This window comes from Coregonus lavaretus (genome assembly GCF_964263955.1).
Source record: "Coregonus lavaretus genome assembly, contig: HAP1_SCAFFOLD_2308, whole genome shotgun sequence".
In the NCBI taxonomy this organism is placed as follows: domain Eukaryota; kingdom Metazoa; phylum Chordata; class Actinopteri; order Salmoniformes; family Salmonidae; genus Coregonus; species Coregonus lavaretus.
This window is the reverse complement of record NW_028156541.1, coordinates 53001-73170: the sequence shown is the minus strand read 5'-3', so window position 1 is coordinate 73170 and position 20170 is coordinate 53001. Positions and strand designations below refer to the sequence as shown.

At 43.8% G+C, this 20170-nt stretch overlaps 1 protein-coding gene across 1 annotated transcript in view; it reads right to left on the bottom strand.

Annotated features, from left to right (window-relative positions):
- Window positions 1-20170, bottom strand: part of LOC311126248 (WD repeat and FYVE domain-containing protein 3-like) — a gene marked incomplete at both ends in the record, with an annotated part of 83752 nt that overhangs the window by 10685 nt on the left and 52897 nt on the right. The window contains 11 exon segments of the mRNA XM_084200265.1: window positions 2491-2687; window positions 4470-4549; window positions 4707-4844; window positions 5460-5580; window positions 10406-10500; window positions 11244-11405; window positions 13244-13317; window positions 13562-13714; window positions 13940-14130; window positions 17716-17827; window positions 19805-19962. Of these exon segments, the coding sequence (XP_084056391.1) occupies window positions 2491-2687; window positions 4470-4549; window positions 4707-4844; window positions 5460-5580; window positions 10406-10500; window positions 11244-11405; window positions 13244-13317; window positions 13562-13714; window positions 13940-14130; window positions 17716-17827; window positions 19805-19962 (1481 nt within the window).

The following is a 20170-nucleotide window of genomic DNA, read 5'->3' as shown; positions in this document are numbered from 1 at the left end:
TCATAGCGAAGGGTCTGAATACGTATGTAAATAAGTTCTATCTGTTTTTTATTTTTAATAAACGTGCAAACATTTCTAAAAACCTGTTTTCGCTTTGTCATTATGGGGTATTGTGTGTAGATCGTTGAGTACATTTATTTATTTAATCAATTTTAGGATAAGGCTGTAACGTAACAAAATGTGTAAAAAGTCAAGGTATACTTTCTGAAGGCCCTGTATATATTATTATATTGTTATACTACTAATGCTATATATTATAAAACTATATTATACTAGGAAATATATATATAGTGGGGAGAACAAGTATTTGATACACTGCCGATTTTGCAGGTTTTCCTACTTACAAAGCACGTAGAGGTCTGTAATTTTTATCATAGGTACACTTCAACTGTGAGAGACGGAATCTAAAACAAACATCCTGAAAATCACATTGTATGATTTTTAAGTAATTAATTTGCATTTTATTGCATGACATAAGTATTTGATCACCTACCAACCAGTAAGAATTCCGGCTCTCACAGACCTGTTATATTAAGAAGCCCTCCTGTTCTCCACTCATTACCTGTATTAACTGCACCTGTTTGAACTTGTTACCTGTATAAAAGACACCTGTCCACACACTCAATCAAACAGACTCCAACCTCTCCACAATGGCCAAGACCAGAGAGCTGTGTAAGGACATCAGGGATACAATTGTAGACCTGCACAAGGCTGGGATGGGCTACAGGACAATAGGCAAGCAGCTTGGTGAGAAGGCAACAACTGTTGGCGCAATTATTAGAAAATGGAAGAAGTTCAAGATGACGGTCAATCACCCTCGGTCTGGGGCTCCATGCAAGATCTCACCTCGTGGGGCATCAATGATCATGAGGAAGGTGAGGGATCAGCCCAGAACTACACGGCAGGACCTGGTCAATGACCTGAAGAGAGCTGGGACCACAGTCTCAAAGAAAACCATTAGTAACACACTACGTCGTCATGGATTAAAATCCTGCAGCGCACGCAAGGTCCCCCTGCTCAAGCCAGTGCATGTCCAGGCCCGTCTGAAGTTTGCCAATGATCATCTGGATTATCCAGAGGAGGAATGGGAGAAGGTCATGTGGTCTGATGAGACAAAAATAGAGCTTTTTGGTCTAAACTCCACTCGCTGTGTTTGGAGGAAGAAGAAGGATGAGTACAACCCCAAGAACACCATCCCAACCGTGAAGCATGGAGGTGGAAACATCATTCTTTGGGGATGCTTTTCTGCAAAGGGGACAGGACGACTGCACCGTATTGAGGGGAGGATGGATGGGGCCATGTATCGCGAGATCTTGGCCAACAACCTCCTTCCCTCAGTAAGAGCATTGAAGATGGGTCGTGGCTGGGTCTTCCAGCATGACAACGACCAGAAATACACAGCCAGGGCAACTAAGGAGTGGCTCCGTAAGAAGCATCTCAAGGTCCTGGAGTGGCCTAGCCAGTCTCCAGACCTGAACCCAATAGAACATCTTTGGAGGGAGCTGAAAGTCCGTATTGCCCAGCGACAGCCCCGAAACCTGAAGGATCTGGAGAAGGTCTGTATGGAGGAGTGGGCCAAAATCCCTGCTGAAGTGTGTGCAAACCTGGTCAAGACCTACAGGAAACATATGATCTCTGTGATTGCAAACAAAGGTTTCTGTACCAAATATTAAGTTCTGCTTTTCTGATGTATCAAATACTTATGTCATGCAATAAAATGCAAAATAATTACTTAAAAATCATACAATGTGATTTTCTGGATTTTTGTTTTAGATTCCGTCTCTCACAGTTGAAGTGTACCGATAATAAAAATTACAGACCTCTACATGCTTTGTAAGTAGGAAAACCTGCAAAATCGGCAGTGTATCAAATACTTGTTCTCCCCACTGTATATTAAGAAACACTAGCTGGATAGTATGACACAGTGGAGGCTCCTCAGAGGAGGAAGGAGAGGACCAACATTTTTTGTGAAACATTAAAAAAGTTATCCTTTTTAGATAAAACTACATAAAATATATTCACGTCACCAAATAATTGATTAATTATTGTCCTCCCTCATCTTAAAACGGCACCGACCGCCACTGGTATGAGAGAAAATAGCTTTTACCTAGAGGAAACACTGGCTAAATAGTATGACAGTAAAGAGGTTTTAACTAGAGGAAACACTGGCTAAATAGTATGACAGTAAAGAGGTTTTAACTAGAGGAAACACTGGCTAAATAGTATGACAGTAAATAGGTTTTAACTAGAGGAATCACTGGCTAAATAGTATGACAGTAAAGAGGTTTTAACTAGAGGAAACACTGGCTAAATAGTATGACAGTAAAGAGGTTTTAGTGGAATGATAAAATGGTAGATAAGAATGAAAAAGGTTTTGTGTACTAACATGACACAGTAACCTCGAAACAAATCTATGGGAAACACTAGCTAGTACAGTATGAAAAATAGGTTTTAGTAAGAAGTAATGATAAAAAGGTTTTGTGTACTAACATGTACCTGGAGGCTGTCTGGCAGCTCGGTGACGGGCTGTTGCAGGAACAGAGCCATCAGCAGGAAGTAGAGCTCGGGGACGTTGGTGTGTTTCGGCAGCAGCGTCTGCAGAACAGGGAACCCTGGGAAATGGCAGGCGTCTCGGTTGATCTCCCGTAGCGTGGAGCGACCGCCGGCGCTACGGCCCACGTTGAAGCCTGACGAGGAGGAGAGAGGGGAGGAAGAAGAGGTTGAGAAACTGAGAATCAGGGTTGTGATCAGGAAAACTTCAGGAAAAAATGTGATACATTTGTATTTTGGATAGGGGATAGGCAAGTTTCTATTATATTTGAATGGAGGCTAAATGTCAGAAAAGCAGGAAGACTCACATCCCTATTCTTAGAATAGACTAAAACTAGCTAACAGTTAGGAGACCGCCATTGATGTATACAAACTATGCCTATATTTTTCCCTTTGTATGCAAGCTGGGTTGAAGCACATGTGGGTATGCTCACATTCTATGCTTGTACTCTGCTGCAGAGCAGATGGAATATTGAAGTATACAATGGGATATATTAAAGTATTCTATTCTATTCAGGGTTTGACCTTTTTTACCTTTAGTTATACAGGTTAGTTTCATTGAGATAAAATCTCTTTTGGAAGAGAGACCTGTTTCAAGATAGACATTATAAACAAACAAGAACCATCAAAACCCATCCTCATCAAATGTAATGATGGGAAAAGGGGATGAGAGGGGGAAGCATGTTACATTCTATATACTGCACAGTAAACAGTTCTATTATGTTACATTCTATATACTGCACAGTAAACAGTTCTATTCTGTTACATTCTATATACTGCACAGTAAACAGTTCTATTATGTTACATTCTATATACTGCACAGTAAACAGTTCTATTATGTTACATTCTATATACTGCACAGTAAACAGTTCTATTATGTTACATTCTATATACTGCACAGTAAACAGTTATATTATGTTACATTCTATATACTGCACAGTAAACAGTTCTATTCTGTTACATTCTATATACTGCACAGTAAACAGTTCTATTATGTTACATTCTATATACTGCACAGTAAACAGTTCTATTATGTTACATTCTATATACTGCACAGTAAACAGTTCTATTATGTTACATTCTATATACTGCACAGTAAACAGTTCTATTCTGTTACATTCTATATACTGCACAGTAAACAGTTATATTATGTTACATTCTATATACTGCACAGTAAACAGTTCTATTATGTTACATTCTATATACTGCACAGTAAACAGTTCTATTATGTTACATTCTATATACTGCACAGTAAACAGTTCTATTCTGTTACATTCTATATACTGCACAGTAAACAGTTCTATTCTGTTACATTCTATATACTGCACAGTAAACAGTTCTATTATGTTACATTCTATATACTGCACAGTAAACAGTTCTATTATGTTACATTCTATATACTGCACAGTAAACAGTTCTATTATGTTACATTCTATATACTGCACAGTAAACAGTTCTATTATGTTACATTCTATATACTGCACAGTAAACAGTTCTATTATGTTACATTCTATATACTGCACAGTAAACAGTTCTATTATGTTACATTCTATATACTGCACAGTAAACAGTTCTATTATGTTACATTCTATATACTGCACAGTAAACAGTTCTATTCTGTTACATTCTATATACTGCACAGTAAACAGTTCTATTATGTTACATTCTATATACTGCACAGTAAACAGTTCTATTATGTTACATTCTATATACTGCACAGTAAACAGTTCTATTATGTTACATTCTATATACTGCACAGTAAACAGTTCTATTATGTTGTGTTGGGTTTTATTAAACCTTTATCTATACATTGACTCACCTACACAAAACCCAACACACACACACACACACACACACACACACACACACACACACACACACACACACACACACACGTCACGTCACGTCACTGTACTCACCCAGCACGGTGCCGATCTTGTTGGTGAGGACAGAGTCCGTGTGGTCCAGCCAATCGCCTCCGGTCAGCCCCTCTTTAAACCTGGACAGGTACAATAAATGTCAAATCATGACATGGATGTTATGGGGAATTCCTGTAATATGAAATGTAATGTTTTTTTTTGACAGAATCATAATGCGACAGAATTGTTAAAATTCAAATGTAAAAATCTCTATATTTTAGAATAGGAATAAAATACCTGGTGAGTACGGGCTGGTTACTGAGGAGAACCACCAGGACCCACAGAGCTGCCGTCACACTGCTGGGGTGAAGGTGCTCCTCCATGAACATCAACAACCAGTCAAAGCCCAGGGTACGCACCAACTCCTCACACGCCCTGTAGGGGGAGACAAAGAGTCGTCAGGCTCCCACACAAACACAGTCAAAGACAGTACATTTACATTACATTACATTTACGTCATTTAGCAGACGCTCTTATCCAGAGCGACTTACAGTTAGTGCATACATTATTTTATATTTTTCATACTGGCCCCCCTTCACAGTACAGTGTGAAGCTGGGCAAGAAACTGCTTCTCCAATAGAAATCCCCGATCACACTTGTAGGTGATGTCATGGCTACATTGGCTAGCTAAGGTCATTGCGTAGAAACGCGTCATCGGCTCTAACGGTCGTCTCACGCCGAACTGCGTATGTGCAGGCCGTCAAATCAAAGGCAGTCCTTCGATTATAAAGTAGTTTTTGACAGAAAATGAAAACGTGTCAGTTTGTCACTTTCACGAGGTTGGCCTAATAACATGTTCAACTATTTAAGACGTTGGCTCCAATCTAGGTTGTGTCTTTAGATTTGGAGAATGTTAACAACTAAGGAAGAATTTTTCACTAATTTCATTGACTTCTCAAACCCCGGCCTGGTCTGCTTGGTCTGTTTCGCAAAGCGTTCCCGGAAGTCTCGCGATGTTGCGCCTCTGGGTTTAGAAACTCTGTGACGTACTGAGTGTTGACGGTGCATTTCTCCTGGGATGTGAAGAGCAGTTTGAGGAGAATGTCCAGCAGTCTGTTCCTCAACAGGATCAGGTTGGCCGACAGAAGACCCCCAAAGTCTTCATCATTACCTGGAACAAAACAGAGAATATTACCACTACTATTACTACTATGATAATACTGTCCTGAGACCACTCATCATTATCTGGAACACAAATTATGTAATAAAAAAAAATTATATTCATGGGATTTTGGAATCAACAAAAATGGAACAGGACAGTATAGTTTTGGCACTAACCGACAATAATCTCTATGTAAATTAGTGACAATAATCTCTATGCTAGTTAGTGACAATCGCTATCTAGTTAGTGTCAATCTCTATGCTAGTTAGTGTCAATAATCTCTATGCTAGTTAGTGACAATCTCTACGCTAGTTAGTGACAATCTCAATGCTAGTTAGTGACAATTTCTACACTAGTTAGTGACAATCTCTTTGCTAGTTAGTGACTATAATATCTATGCTAGTTAGTGTCAATAATCTCTATGCTAGTTAGTGTCAATAATCTCTATGCTAGTTAGTGTCAATAATCTCTATGATAGTTAGTGACAATCTCTATGCCAGTTAGTGTCAATCTCTATGCCAGTTAGTGACAATCTCTACGCCCGTTAGTGACAATCTCTATGCCCGTTAGTGACCATCTCTATGCCAGTTAGTGACAATCTCTACGCCCGTTAGTGACAATCTCTACGCCAGTTAGTGACCATCTCTATGCCAGTTAGTGACAATCTACGCCAGTTAGTGTCAATCGCTACGCCAGTTAGTGTCAATCTCTATGCCAGTTAGTGACAACCTCTATGCCAGTTAGTGACAATCTCTACACCAGTTAGTGACAACCTCTATGCTAGTTAGTGACAATCTCTATGCTAGTTAGTGACAATCACTATCTAGTTAGTGTCAATCTCTATGCTAGTTAGTGTCAATAATGTATACGCTAGTTAGTGACAATAATCTCTATGTTAGTTAGTGACAATCTCTACGCTAGTTAGTGTCAATCTCTATGCCAGTTAGTGTCAATTTCTATGCCAGTTAGTGACCATCTCTACGCCAGTTAGTGTCAATCTCTATGATTGTTAGTGACAATCTCTATGCTAGTTAGTGTCAATCTATATGCTAGTTAGTGACAATCTCTATGATAGTTAGTGACAATCTCTATGCCAGTTAGTGACAACCTCTACGCCAGTTAGTGACAACCTCTATGCTAGTTAGTGACAATCGCTATCTAGTTAGTGTCAATCTCTATGCTAGTTAGTGTCAATAATTTATACGCTAGTTAGTGACAATAATCTCTATGCTAGTTAGTGACAATCTCTACGCTAGTTAGTGTCAATCTCTACGCCAGTTAGTGTCAATTTCTATGCCAGTTAGTGACCATCTCTATGCCAGTTAGTGACCATCTCTATGCCAGTTAGTGACCATCTCTATGATTGTTAGTGTCAATCTATATGCTAGTTAGTGAGAATCTCTATGATAGTTAGTGACAATCTCTATGCCAGTTAGTGACAATCTCTATGCCAGTTAGTGACAATCTCTATGCCAGTTAGTGACAACCTCTATGCTAGTTAGTGACAATCGCTATCTAGTTAGTGACAAATCTCTATGCTAGTTAGTGACAAATCTCTATGCTAGTTAGTGACCATCTCTACGCCAGTTAGTGTCAATCTCTATGATAGTTAGTGACAATCTCTATGCCAGTTAGTGACAATCTCAATGCTAGTTAGTGACAATCTCTATGCTAGTTAGTGTCAATCTCTATGCTAGTTAGTGTCAATAATTTATACGCTAGTTAGTGACAATAATCTCTATGCTAGTTAGTGACAATAATCTCTATGCTAGTTAGTGACAATCTCTACGCCAGTTAGTGACCATCTCTATGCCAGTTAGTGACAATCTCTATGCTAGTTAGTGACAATCTCTATGCTAGTTAGTGACAATCTCTATGCCAGTTAGTGACCATCTCTATGCCAGTTAGTGTCAATCTCTACGCCAGTTAGTGTCAATCTCTATGCTAGTTAGTGACAATCTATATGCTAGTTAGTGACAATCTCTATGATATTTAGTGACAATCTCTACGCCAGTTAGTGACAATCTCTACACCAGTTAGTGACAACCTCTATGCTAGTTTGTGTCAATCTCTATGATAGTTAGTGACAATCTCTATGCTAGTTAGTGACAATCTCTATGCCAGTTAGTGACCATCTCTATGCCAGTTAGTGACCATCTCTACGCCAGTTAGTGTCAATCTCTATGATAGTTAGTGACAATCTCTATGCTAGTTAGTGACAATCTCTATGCCAGTTAGTGACCATCTCTATGCCAGTTAGTGACCATCTCTATGCTAGTTAGTGACAATCTCTGTGCTAGTTAGTGACAATCTCTATGATAGTTAGTGACAATCTCTACGCCAGTTAGTGACAATCTCTACACCAGTTAGTGACAATCTCTACACCAGTTAGTGACAACCTCTATGCTAGTTAGTGACAATCTCTATGCTAGTTAGTGACAATCGCTATCTAGTTAGTGTCAATATCTATGCTAGTTAGTGTCAATAATTTATACGCTAGTTAGTGACAATAATCTCTATGCTAGTTAGTGACAATCTCTACGCCAGTTAGTGTCAATCTCTATGCCAGTTAGTGTCAATGTATATGCCAGTTAGTGACCATCTCTATGCCAGTTAGTGACAATCTCTATGCTAGTTAGTGACAATCGCTATCTAGTTAGTGACAAATCTCTATGCTAGTTAGTGTCAATCTCTATGCTAGTTAGTGTCAATAATTTATACGCTAGTTAGTGACAATCTCTATGCTAGTTAGTGTCAATCTCTATGCTAGTTAGTGACCATCTCTACGCCAGTTAGTGACAACCTCTATGCCAGTTAGTGTCAATCTCTACGCCAGTTAGTGTCAATCTCTATGCCAGTTAGTGACAATAATTTATACGCTAGTTAGTGACAATAATCTCTATGCCAGTTAGTGTCAATCTCTACGCCAGTTAGTGTCAATCTCTATGATAGTTAGTGACAATCTCTATGCCAGTTAGTGTCAATCTCTATGCCAGTTAGTGTCAATCTCTATGCTAGTTAGTGTCAATCTCTATGCCAGTTAGTGACAATAATTTATACGCTAGTTAGTGACAATAATCTCTATGCTAGTTAGTGTCAATCTCTACGCCAGTTAGTGTCAATCTCTATGCCAGTTAGTGTCAATGTATATGCCAGTTAGTGACCATCTCTATGCCAGTTAGTGACAATCTCTATGCTAGTTAGTGACAATCGCTATCTAGTTAGTGATAAATCTCTATGCTAGTTAGTGTCAATCTCTATGCTAGTTAGTGTCAATAATTTATACGCTAGTTAGTGACAATAATCTCTATGCTAGTTAGTGTCAATCTCTACGCCAGTTAGTGTCAATCTCTATGCCAGTTAGTGTCAATGTATATGCCAGTTAGTGACCATCTCTATGCCAGTTAGTGACAATCTCTATGCTAGTTAGTGACAATCGCTATCTAGTTAGTGACAAATCTCTATGCTAGTTAGTGTCAATCTCTATGCTAGTTAGTGTCAATAATTTATACGCTAGTTAGTGACAATCTCTATGCTAGTTAGTGTCAATCTCTACGCCAGTTAGTGACAACCTCTATGCCAGTTAGTGTCAATCTCTACGCCAGTTAGTGTCAATCTCTATGATAGTCAGTGACAATCTCTATGCCAGTTAGTGACAATCTCTATGCCAGTTAGTGACAATCTCTATGCTAGTTAGTGTCAATCTCTATGCTAGTTAGTGTCAATAATTTATACGCTAGTTAGTGACAATAATCTCTATGCTAGTTAGTGTCAATCTCTACGCCAGTTAGTGTCAATCTCTATGCCAGTTAGTGTCAATTTATATGCCAGTTAGTGACCATCTCTATGCCAGTTAGTGACAATCTCTATGCTAGTTAGTGACAATCGCTATCTAGTTAGTGACAAATCTCTATGCTAGTTACTGTCAATCTCTATGCTAGTTAGTGTCAATAATTTATACGCTAGTTAGTGACAATCTCTATGCTAGTTAGTGTCAATCTCTACGCCAGTTAGTGTCAATCTCTATGCCAGTTAGTGACCATCTCTACGCCAGTTAGTGACCATCTCTACGCCAGTTAGTGACAATCTCTATGCCAGTTAGTGACAATCTCTATGCCAGTTAGTGACAATCTCTATGCTAGTTAGTGTCAATCTCTATGCTAGTTAGTGTCAATAATTTATACGCTAGTTAGTGACAATAATCTCTATGCTAGTTAGTGTCAATCTCTACGCCAGTTAGTGTCAATCTCTATGCCAGTTAGTGTCCATTTATATGCCAGTTAGTGACCATCTCTATGCCAGTTAGTGACAATCTCTATGCTAGTTAGTGACAATCGCTATCTAGTTAGTGACAAATCTCTATGCTAGTTAGTGTCAATCTCTATGCTAGTTAGTGTCAATCTCTATGCTAGTTAGTGTCAATAATTTATACGCTAGTTAGTGACAATAATCTCTATGCTAGTTAGTGTCAATCTCTATGCCAGTTAGTGTCAATTTATATGCCAGTTAGTGACCATCTCTATGCCAGTTAGTGACAATCTCTATGCTAGTTAGTGACAATCGCTATCTAGTTAGTGACAAATCTCTATGCTAGTTAGTGTCAATAATTTATACGCTAGTTAGTGACAATCTCTATGCTAGTTAGTGACAATCTCTATGCTAGTTAGTGTCAATCTCTACGCCAGTTAGTGTCAATCTCTATGCCAGTTAGTGACCATCTCTACGCCAGTTAGTGACCATCACTATGCCAGTTAGTGTCAATCTCTATGCCAGTTAGTGTCAATCTCTATGCTAGTTAGTGACAATAATCTCTAAACTAGTGTGTGTGTTTTACCTCCATCCAGCTTCTCCTCGTTGTTGATCTCCATCACTACAAACTTCTCACACACAGCAAAGGTTGGCAGAGTGGACGAGATGAACTGGCCAAACCTATCAGACAGACAGAGACATGAGCTACAAGGTCATATACAGTATGTTATCATGAAGGTATTTGTAGTCGGTTGACCTGCAGCCCACCAGTAACAAGCTCAGTCCACACATTATTCATTGCCTGAAACGGGACTTGAACCAGCAACCTTCTGACTACTGGTCCCCCTCTCTGACGTCAAGGCTTACCGTAGCAGGTCGTATGGGTTGGGGAAGGTGTAGTGTGTGTGTGTGTGTGTGTGTGTGTGTGTGTGTGTGTGATTACCATAGCAGGTCGTATGGGTTGGGGAAGGTGTAGTGTGTGTGTGTGTGTGTGTGTGTGTGGTGTGTGTGTGTGTGTGTGTGTGTGTGTGTGTGTGTGTGTGTGTGTGTGATTACCGTAGCAGGTCGTATGGGTTGGGGAAGGTGTAGTGTGTGTGTGATTACCGTAGCAGGTCGTATGGGTTGGGGAAGGTGTAGTGTGTGTGTGTGATTACCGTAGCAGGTCGTATGGGTTGGGGAAGGTGTAGTGTGTGTGTGTGATTACCGTAGCAGGTCGTATGGGTTGGGGAAGGTGTAGTGTGTGTGTGTGATTACCGTAGCAGGTCGTATGGGTTGGGGAAGGTGTAGTGTGTGTGTGTGATTACCGTAGCAGGTCGTATGGGTTGGGGAAGGTGTAGTGTGTGTGTGTGTGTGTGTGTGTGTGTGTGTGTGTGTGTGTGTGTGTGTGTGTGTGTGTGTGTGTGTGTGTGTGTGTGTGTGATTACCGTAGCAGGTCGTATGGGTTGGGGAAGCCTTGCAGTAGCAGACTCAGTACGTTGCTGATAGCAGAGACGGTGGGCTGAGACAGAGACGTGTCTCTCAGGGTTAACAGCAGCTTGGGAATCAGCTGGAACTCCCGTAACAATTTAGCGTTCTTCGCTGCCTCACTGTGATGGGGGAGAAGAGGACAAACAGACAGGCAGACAGAGAGACAGGCAGACAGAGAGACAGGCAGACAGAGAGACAGACAGACAGGTGGTTAATATATTACACCCAGGAAAAAAGTCAAGTCCTTTCCTTCCTGCGTCTTCGTTTTTCATAAAGGTGATTTAAGATTATAGTGTCACTATTACAGTGGGGGAAAAAAGTATTTAGTCAGCCACCAATTGTGCAAGTTCTCCCACTTAAAAAGATGAGAGGCCTGTAATTTTCATCATAGGTACACGTCAACTATGACAGACAAAATTTGAAGAAAAAAAATCCAGAAAATGACATTGTAGGATTTTTAATGAATTTATTTGTAAATTATGGTGGAAAATAAGTATTTGGTCAATAACAAAAGTTTCTCAATACTTTGTTATACACCCTTTGTTGGCAATGACACAGGTCAAACGTTTTCTGTAAGTCTTCACAAGGTTTTCACACACTGTTGCTGGTATTTTGGCCCATTCCTCCATGCAGATCTCCTCTAGAGCAGTGATGTTTTGGGGCTGTCGCTGGGCAACATGGACTTTCAACTCCCTCCAAATATTTTCTATGGGGTTGAGATCTGGAGACTGGCTAGGCCACTCCAGGACCTTGAAATGCTTCTTACGAAGCCACTCCTTCGTTGCCCGGGAGGTGTGTTTAGGATCATTGTCATGCTGAAAGACCCAGCCACGTTTCATCTTCAATGCCCTTGCTGATGGAAGGAGGTTTTCACTCAAAATCTCACGATACATGGCCCCATTCATTCTTTCCTTTACACGGATCAGTCGCCCTGGTCCCTTTGCAGAAAAACAGCCCCAAAGCATGATGTTTCCACCCCCATGCTTCACAGTAGGTATGGTGTTCTTTGTCCTCCAAACACGACGAGTTGAGTTTTTACCAAAAAGTTATATTTTGGTTACATCTGACCATATGACATTCTCCCAATCCTCTTCTGGATCATCCAAATGCACTCTAGCAAACTTCAGACGGGCCTGGACATGTACTGGCTTAAGCAGGGGGACACGTCTTGCACTGCAGGATTTGAGTCCCTGGTGGCGTAGTGTGTTACTGATGGTAGGCTTTGTTACTTTGGTCCCAGCTCTCTGCAGGTCATTCACTAGGTCCCCCCGTGTGGTTCTGGGATTTTTGCTCACCGTTCTTGTGATCATTTTGACCCCACGGTGTGAGATCTTGCGTGGAGCCCCAGATCGAGGGAGATTATCAGTGGTCTTGTATGTCTTCCATTTCCTAATAATTGCTCCCACAGTTGATTTCTTCAAACCAAGCTGCTTACCTATTGCAGATTCAGTCTTCCCAGCCTGGTGCAGGTCTACAATTTTGTTTCTGGTGTCCTTTGACAGCTCTTTGGTCTTGGCCATAGTGGAGTTTGGAGTGTGACTGTTTGAGGTTGTGGACAGGTGTCTTTTATACTGATAACAAGTTCAAACAGGTGCCATTAATACAGGTAACGAGTGGAGGACAGAGGAGCCTCAAAGAAGAAGTTACAGGTCTGTGAGAGCCAGAAATCTTGCTTGTTTGTAGGTGACCAAATACTTATTTTCCACCATAATTTGCAAATACATTTATTACAAATTACAAAAAAAAATTCTCAATTTGTCTGTCATAGTTGACGTGTACCTATGATGAAAATTACAGGCCTCTCTCATCTTTTTAAGTGGGAGAACTTGCACAATTGGTGGCTGACTAAATACTTATTTCCCCCACTGTATATCAACACATATGACAAAACTTTACAACTAATGAGACATTGACATGGTGCTGCTGATTGATATAGCAGGAGTTAGTCATCCCTCACCTGGACTCAGTGAGGAGCTCTATAAAGTGTTCAAACAGGGACAGGTGCAGTTCGTAGGGCGCGTGGAGCCACACCTGAGGAGACAGAAAGAAAGTTAGAAAACCCTCTGCAAACATACCACACCAGAAAACCAACAACATTATTTTGTCTCCAGGGACCACGTTTGGCTCGACCTGGATCAACTGCCCTGAGGCCCCATTGTGTTTGGCTGGCACCGTGAACCACCATTTTCGCTCAAACTTGGATCCGTTTCCTGGAGGCCATTTTGGCCCAGAACTGGAGCAAGTTTCACTGGAGGCCCATTGGTCTAGTGCGAACCTCGAAGTCACAGAGCAGGTCCTGGAAGGCGGTGGAGTTGGGGATGATGGAGGTCTCATGGCCGCTGTCTACCGTTCCCACCAGGGAGAAGGTCAGGTGGAGGATGTGGCTGTTCAGCAGGTGACGCTTCTTCTTCAGCAACATGGCCAGCAGCTAGAGACCGAATAACACATACTACAGTTAGACTCAGTTGTATTACTGTTCTACTATAACCACCGCAGACAGGATGTTGCTGTTTATTTATTTTTTACATATTAGTTTGTCAGAGCAACAATGTTCACACAAACAATGTTTGTGTGGAGGCAAACTCATAAAAACTGTCCTTTGTAACCCGAGTGTGAACTAGGCCCTATTGCATTGTGGGTAGTGCAGTTGTACCTGGTAGCCTTTGATGCGCTCCATCTCCTTGCTGGCCAGCGGGTTGCTCTTGACGACGCACACCATCGCCTTGACGGCCGCGTAGAGACCCTCAACGTCTTGCGCCATGGCAACCAGGCCCAAAATGGCCGCCGCCCCGCCCACGTACTGCAGGTTGGTCGCCACGGGCTTGGGGACGAACGCACGTACACCTGGAAGAGAGTGGGGGGGGGGGGGGTTAGTCTACAGGTAAGGTGTGTGTGTGTAGTTGGTGGCCACAGACTTGGGGACAAACGCACACCAAGAGTGGGGCAAAAGTACATCTATTTTAAAAAATATATAGTTTTTACCCAATTTTCTCCCCAATTGCTAGTTACGACCTTGTCTCATCGCTGCAATTCCTCAATGGGCCCAGAAGAGGCGCAGGTCGAGACCGAAACATGACCCACCTGGCTGCCTGCTTCTTAACACATTGCTGGATTAACCCGGAGGTCAGCTGCACCAATGTGTTGGAGGAAACACCGTTCCACTGACGACCGAAGTCAGCTTGCAGGCACCTGGCCCGCCACAAGGAGTCGCTAGAGCGTGATGAGCCAAGGAAAGCCCCCCCGGCCAAACCCTTCCCTAACCCGGATGGTGCGCCGCTCTACGGGGCTCCTGGTCACGGGGATCGAACCCCAGGCTATAGTGGCTCCTCAGCACTGCAGAACCTTATACCGCTGAGCCAATCACGGCTAAATGCTGTCACAGTCACTAGCCCATTTAAGCTTAATATCCTTGTCATCTATCGCCCTCCAGGTTCCCTTGGAGAGTTCATCAATGAGCTTGACGCCTTGATAAGTTCCTTTCCTGAGGATGGCTCACCCCTCACAGTTTTGGGGGATTTCAACCTCCCTATGTCCACATTTGACTCATTTCTCTCTGCCTCCTTCTTCCCACTCCTCTCCTCTTTTGACCTCACCCTCTCACCGTCCCCCCCTACTCACAAGGCAGGCAATACGCTTGACCTCATCTTCACTAGATGCTGCTCCTCTACTAATCTCACTGCAACTCCCCTCCATGTCTCCGACCACTACTTTGTTTCCTTTTCTCTCTCGCTCTCCTCCCACACTACTCACTCTGCCCCTACACAGATGGTAATGCGCCGCCGCAACCTTCGCTCTCTCTCTCCCACTACTCTCTCCTCTTCCATCCTATCATCTCTTCCCTCTGCTCAATCCTTCTCCCTCCAATCTCCTGATTCTGCCTCCTCAACCCTCCTCTCCTCCCTTTCTGCATCCTTTGACTCTCTGTGTCCCCTATCCTCCCGGCCGGCTCGGTCCTCCCCTCCAGCTCCGTGGCTTGATGACTCATTGCGAGCTCACAGAACTGAGCTCCGGGCAGCGGAGCGGAAATGGAAGAAAACTAAACTCCCTGCCGACCTGGCATCTTTTCACTCCCTCCTCTCTACATTTTCTTCATCTGTTTCTGCTGCTAAGGCCACCTTCTACCACTCTAAATTCCAAGCATCTGCCTCTAACCCTAGGAAGCTCTTTGCCACATTTTCCTCCCTCCTGAATCCCCCCCCCCCCCCCCCCCCCTCCTCTCTCTCTGTGGATGACTTCGTCAACCACTTTGAAAAGAAGGTTGACGACATCCGATCCTCGTTTGTTAAGTCTAATGACACTGCTGGTCCTGCTCACACTGCCCTACCCTATGCTTTGACTTCTTTCTCCCCTCTCTCTCCAGATAAAATCCTGCGACTTGTGACTGCAGGCCGCCCAACAACCTGCCCGCTTGACCCCATCCCCTCCTCCCTTCTCCAGACCATCTCCGGTGACCTTCTCCCCTACCTCACCTCGCTGATCAACTCATCCTTGACCGCTGGCCATGTCCCTTCCGTCTTCAAGAGAGCGAGAGTTGCTCCCCTTCTCAAAAAACCAACACTCGACCCCACTGATGTCAACAACTACAGACCAGTATCCCTTCTTTCTTTTCTTTCCAAAACTATTGAGCGTGCCGTCTTTAGCCAACTCTCTTGCTATCTCTCTCAGAATGACCTTCTTGATCCAAACCAATCAGGTTTCAGGACTGGTCATTCAACTGAGACTGCTCTTCTCTGTGTCACGGAGACTCTCCGCACTGCTAAAGCTAACTCTCTCTCCTCTGCTCTTGTCCTTCTAGACCTGTCTGCTGCCTTTGATACTGTGAACCATCAGATCCTCCTCTCCACCCTCTCCGAGCTGGGCATCTCCGGCGCGGCTCACTCCTGGATTGCGTCCTACCTGACCGGTCGCTCCTACCAAGTGGCGTGGCGAGAAGCTGTCTCCGCACCACGTGCTCTCACCACTGGTGTCCCCCAGGGCTCAGTTCTAGGCCCTCTCCTTTTCTCCCTATACACCAAGTCACTTGGCTCTGTCATATCCTCACATGGCCTTTCCTATCACTGCTACGCTGACGATACACAACTAATCTTCTCCTTTCCCCCTTCTGATAACCAGGTGGCGAATCGCATCTCTGCATGTCTGGCAGACATATCAGTATGGATGACGGATCACCACCTCAAGCTGAACCCTGGCAAGACGGAGCTGCTCTTCCTCCCGGGGAAGGACTGCCCGTTCCATGATCTCGCCATGACGGTTGACAACTCCGCTGTGTCCTCCTCCCAGAGTGCGAAGAGCCTAGGCGTGACCCTGGACAACACCCTGTCGTTCTCCGCCAACATCAAGGCGGTGACCCGCTCCTGCAGGTTCATGCTCTACAACATTCGGAGAGTACGACCCTGCCTTACACAGGAAGCGGCACAGGTCCTAATCCAGGCACTTGTCATCTCCCGTCTGGACTACTGCAACTCGCTGTTGGCTGGCCTCCCTGCCTGTGCCATTAAACCCCTACAACTCATCCAGAATGCCGCAGCCCGTCTGGTGTTCAACCTTCCCAAGTTCTCTCACGTCACCCCCCTCCTCCGCACACTCCATTGGCTTCCAGTTGAAGCTCGCATCCGCTACAAGACCATGGTGCTTGCCTATGGAGCAGTGAGGGGAACGGCACCTCTGTACCTTCAGGCTCTGATCAGTCCCTACACCCAAACGAGGGCATTGCGTTCATCCACCTCTGGCCTGCTGGCTCCCCTTCCTCTGCGGAAGCATAGCTCCCGCTCAGCCCAGTCAAAACTGTTCGCTGCTCTGGCACCCCAATGGTGGAACAAGCTCCCTCACGACGCCAGGACAGCGGAGTCACTCACCACCTTCCGGAGACATTTGAAACCCCACCTCTTTAAGGAATACCTGGGATAGGATAAAGTATTCCTTCTAACCCCCCCCCCAAATTGTAAAGTGGTTATCCCACTGGCTATAGGGTGAACGCACCAATTTGTGAGTCGCTCTGGCTAAGAGCGTCTGCTAAATGACGTTAATGTGCCCTTGAGCAAGGCACTTAACCCTAATTGCTCCTGTAAGTCGCTCTGGATAAGAGCGTCTGCTAAATGACTAAAATGTAAATGTAAATGTAAATGTATTTGAAAAGGCACAATCTGTTGTTACAAGATTTACTTATATGGCCAATTCAACCCCGATTGATAGTTCAATAATATGTTTTATTTAACCTTTATCTTAAACAGGGAAGACATATTCATCAACACTAGAGTTGATCCATTTTCCAGGTTTCCTACTCATGCAGTGTTAACCCCTTACCCAGGTATCCTAACCCCTTACCCAGGTATCCTAACCCCTTACCCAGGTATCCTAACCCCTTACCCAGGTATCCTAACCCCTTACCCAGGTATCCTAACCCCTTACCCAGGTATCCTAACCCCTTACCCAGGTATCCAATGACAGCTGCTCCTATGGTGCGTGCTGGACCGTTGAGGTGACCGGCCGCGTTGTGAATCAGCTTGACCGGAGTGGCGTTCTCATGAGATGACACAGCCAACTAAGGAGAGGGGGAGAGGAGGGGAAGAGAGAAGAGAAGGAGAGAGAGGAGAGAAGGGGGAGAGAGGAGGGAGCGAGGGAGGAGAGAAGGAGAGAGAGGAGAGAAGGAGAGAGAGGAGAGATAAACAGGACAAAATCAGTCTTCAATCCCAAGACATGGTACAAAGCAACCAGTGTTAATCTACTGTTTTTAAATCTGCTGCCTCTGCACTCTCCTTTTCTCTACTGAGATGACCTTTAGTACAATCAGACAGACCAGGAGAGAGGCCATGAGGTTCACCTGGGAAACCACTTCACAGGTGGGGTGGAGATAACATTGTGTTACAGGTGAGGTGGAGATAACATGGTGTTACAGGTGAGGTGGAGATAACATTTTGTTACAGGTGAGGTGGAGATAACATTGTGTTACAGGTGGGGTGGAGATAACATTGTGTTACAGGTGGGTGGAGATAACATTGTGTTACAGGTGGGGTGGAGATAACATTGTGTTACAGGTGGGGTGGAGATAACATTGTGTTACAGGTGAGGTGGAGATAACATTGTGTTACAGGTGAGGTGGAGATAACATTGTGTTACAGGTGAGGTGGAGATAACATTGTGTTACAGGTGAGGTGGAGATAACATTGTGTTACAGGTGAGGTGGAGATAACATTGTGTTACAGGTGGGGTGGAGATAACATTGTGTTACAGGTGAGGTGGAGATGACATTGTGTTACAGGTGGGGTGGAGATAACATTGTGTTACAGGTGAGGTGGAGATAACATTGTGTTACAGGTGGGGTGGAGATAACATTGTGTTACAGGTGAGGTGGAGATGACATTGTGTTACAGGTGGGGTGGAGATAACATGGTGTTACAGGTGAGGTGGAGATAACATTGTGTTACAGGTGAGGTGGAGATAACATTGTGTTACAGGTGAGGTGGAGATAACATTGTGTTACAGGTGAGGTGGAGATAACATTGTGTTACAGGTGGGGTGGAGATAACATTGTGTTACAGGTGAGGTGGAGATGACATTGTGTTACAGGTGAGGTGGAGATAACATTGTGTTACAGGTGGGGTGGAGATAACATTGTGTTACAGGTGAGGTGGAGATGACATTGTGTTACAGGTGGGGTGGAGATAACATTGTGTTACAGGTGAGGTGGAGATAACCTTGTGTTACAGGTGAGGTGGAGATAACATTGTGTTACAGGTGGGGTGGAGATAACATTTTGTTACAGGTGAGGTGGAGATAACATTGTGTTACAGGTGAGGTGGAGATAACATTGTGTTACAGGTGAGGTGGAGATAACATTGTGTTACAGGTGGGGTGGAGATAACATTGTGTTACAGGTGAGGTGGAGATGACATTGTGTTACAGGTGGGGTGGAGATAACATTGTGTTACAGGTGAGGTGGAGATGACATTGTGTTACAGGTGGGGTGGAGATAACATTGTGTTACAGGTGAGGTGGAGATAACATGGTGTTACAGGTGAGGTGGAGATGACATTGTGTTACAGGTGGGGTGGAGATAACATTGTGTTACAGGTGAGGTGGAGATAACATTGTGTTACAGGTGAGGTGGAGATAACATTGTGTTACAGGTGAGGTGGAGATAACATTGTGTTACAGGTGGGGTGGAGATAACATGGTGTTACAGGTGAAGTGGAGATAACATGGTGTTACAGGTGAGGTGGAAATAACATGGTGTTACAGGTGAGGTGGAAATAACATTGTGTTACAGGTGGGGTGGAGATAACATTGTGTTACAGGTGGGGTGGAGATAACATTGTGTTACAGGTGGGGTGGAGATAACATTGTGTTACAGGTGAAGTGGAGATAACATTGTGTTACAGGTGGGGTGGAGATAACATTGTGTTACAGGTGAGGTGGAGATAACATTGTGTTACAGGTGTGGTGGAGATAACATTGTGTTAGAGGTGTGGTGGAGATAACATTGTGTGTGTGTGTGCATGCGTGCGTTAGCGACGCTAACCTGTTTAGCGATGGCCTTGCTGTCCAGTTTGTTGTAGACCTTGCGTATCTTGGCCACGGTGAGGGCAGAGACAGAGAGGGCGTACAGGCTGAAGGATACCTTCTCCTCTGGGACCAGGGCTACTGGACATGGAGGCTCTCCAGTCTTAGAGTCTTTACCTGGGGGGAGACAGAGAGCAGAATCAACCATGGTTCCTCATATAACAGTCTTTATTATTTTCTACAGAAACACAACCGTCCTCGGTGAGGCCTGGCCTAACAGACTGGTAACATTTTCACACTTTTGTGCAGACTCCAACCGTGCTGTGCTGGCTCTGACATTTTCATTTCACATTGTCCTTTCTAGGAGAATTCCAGCAACATGGTG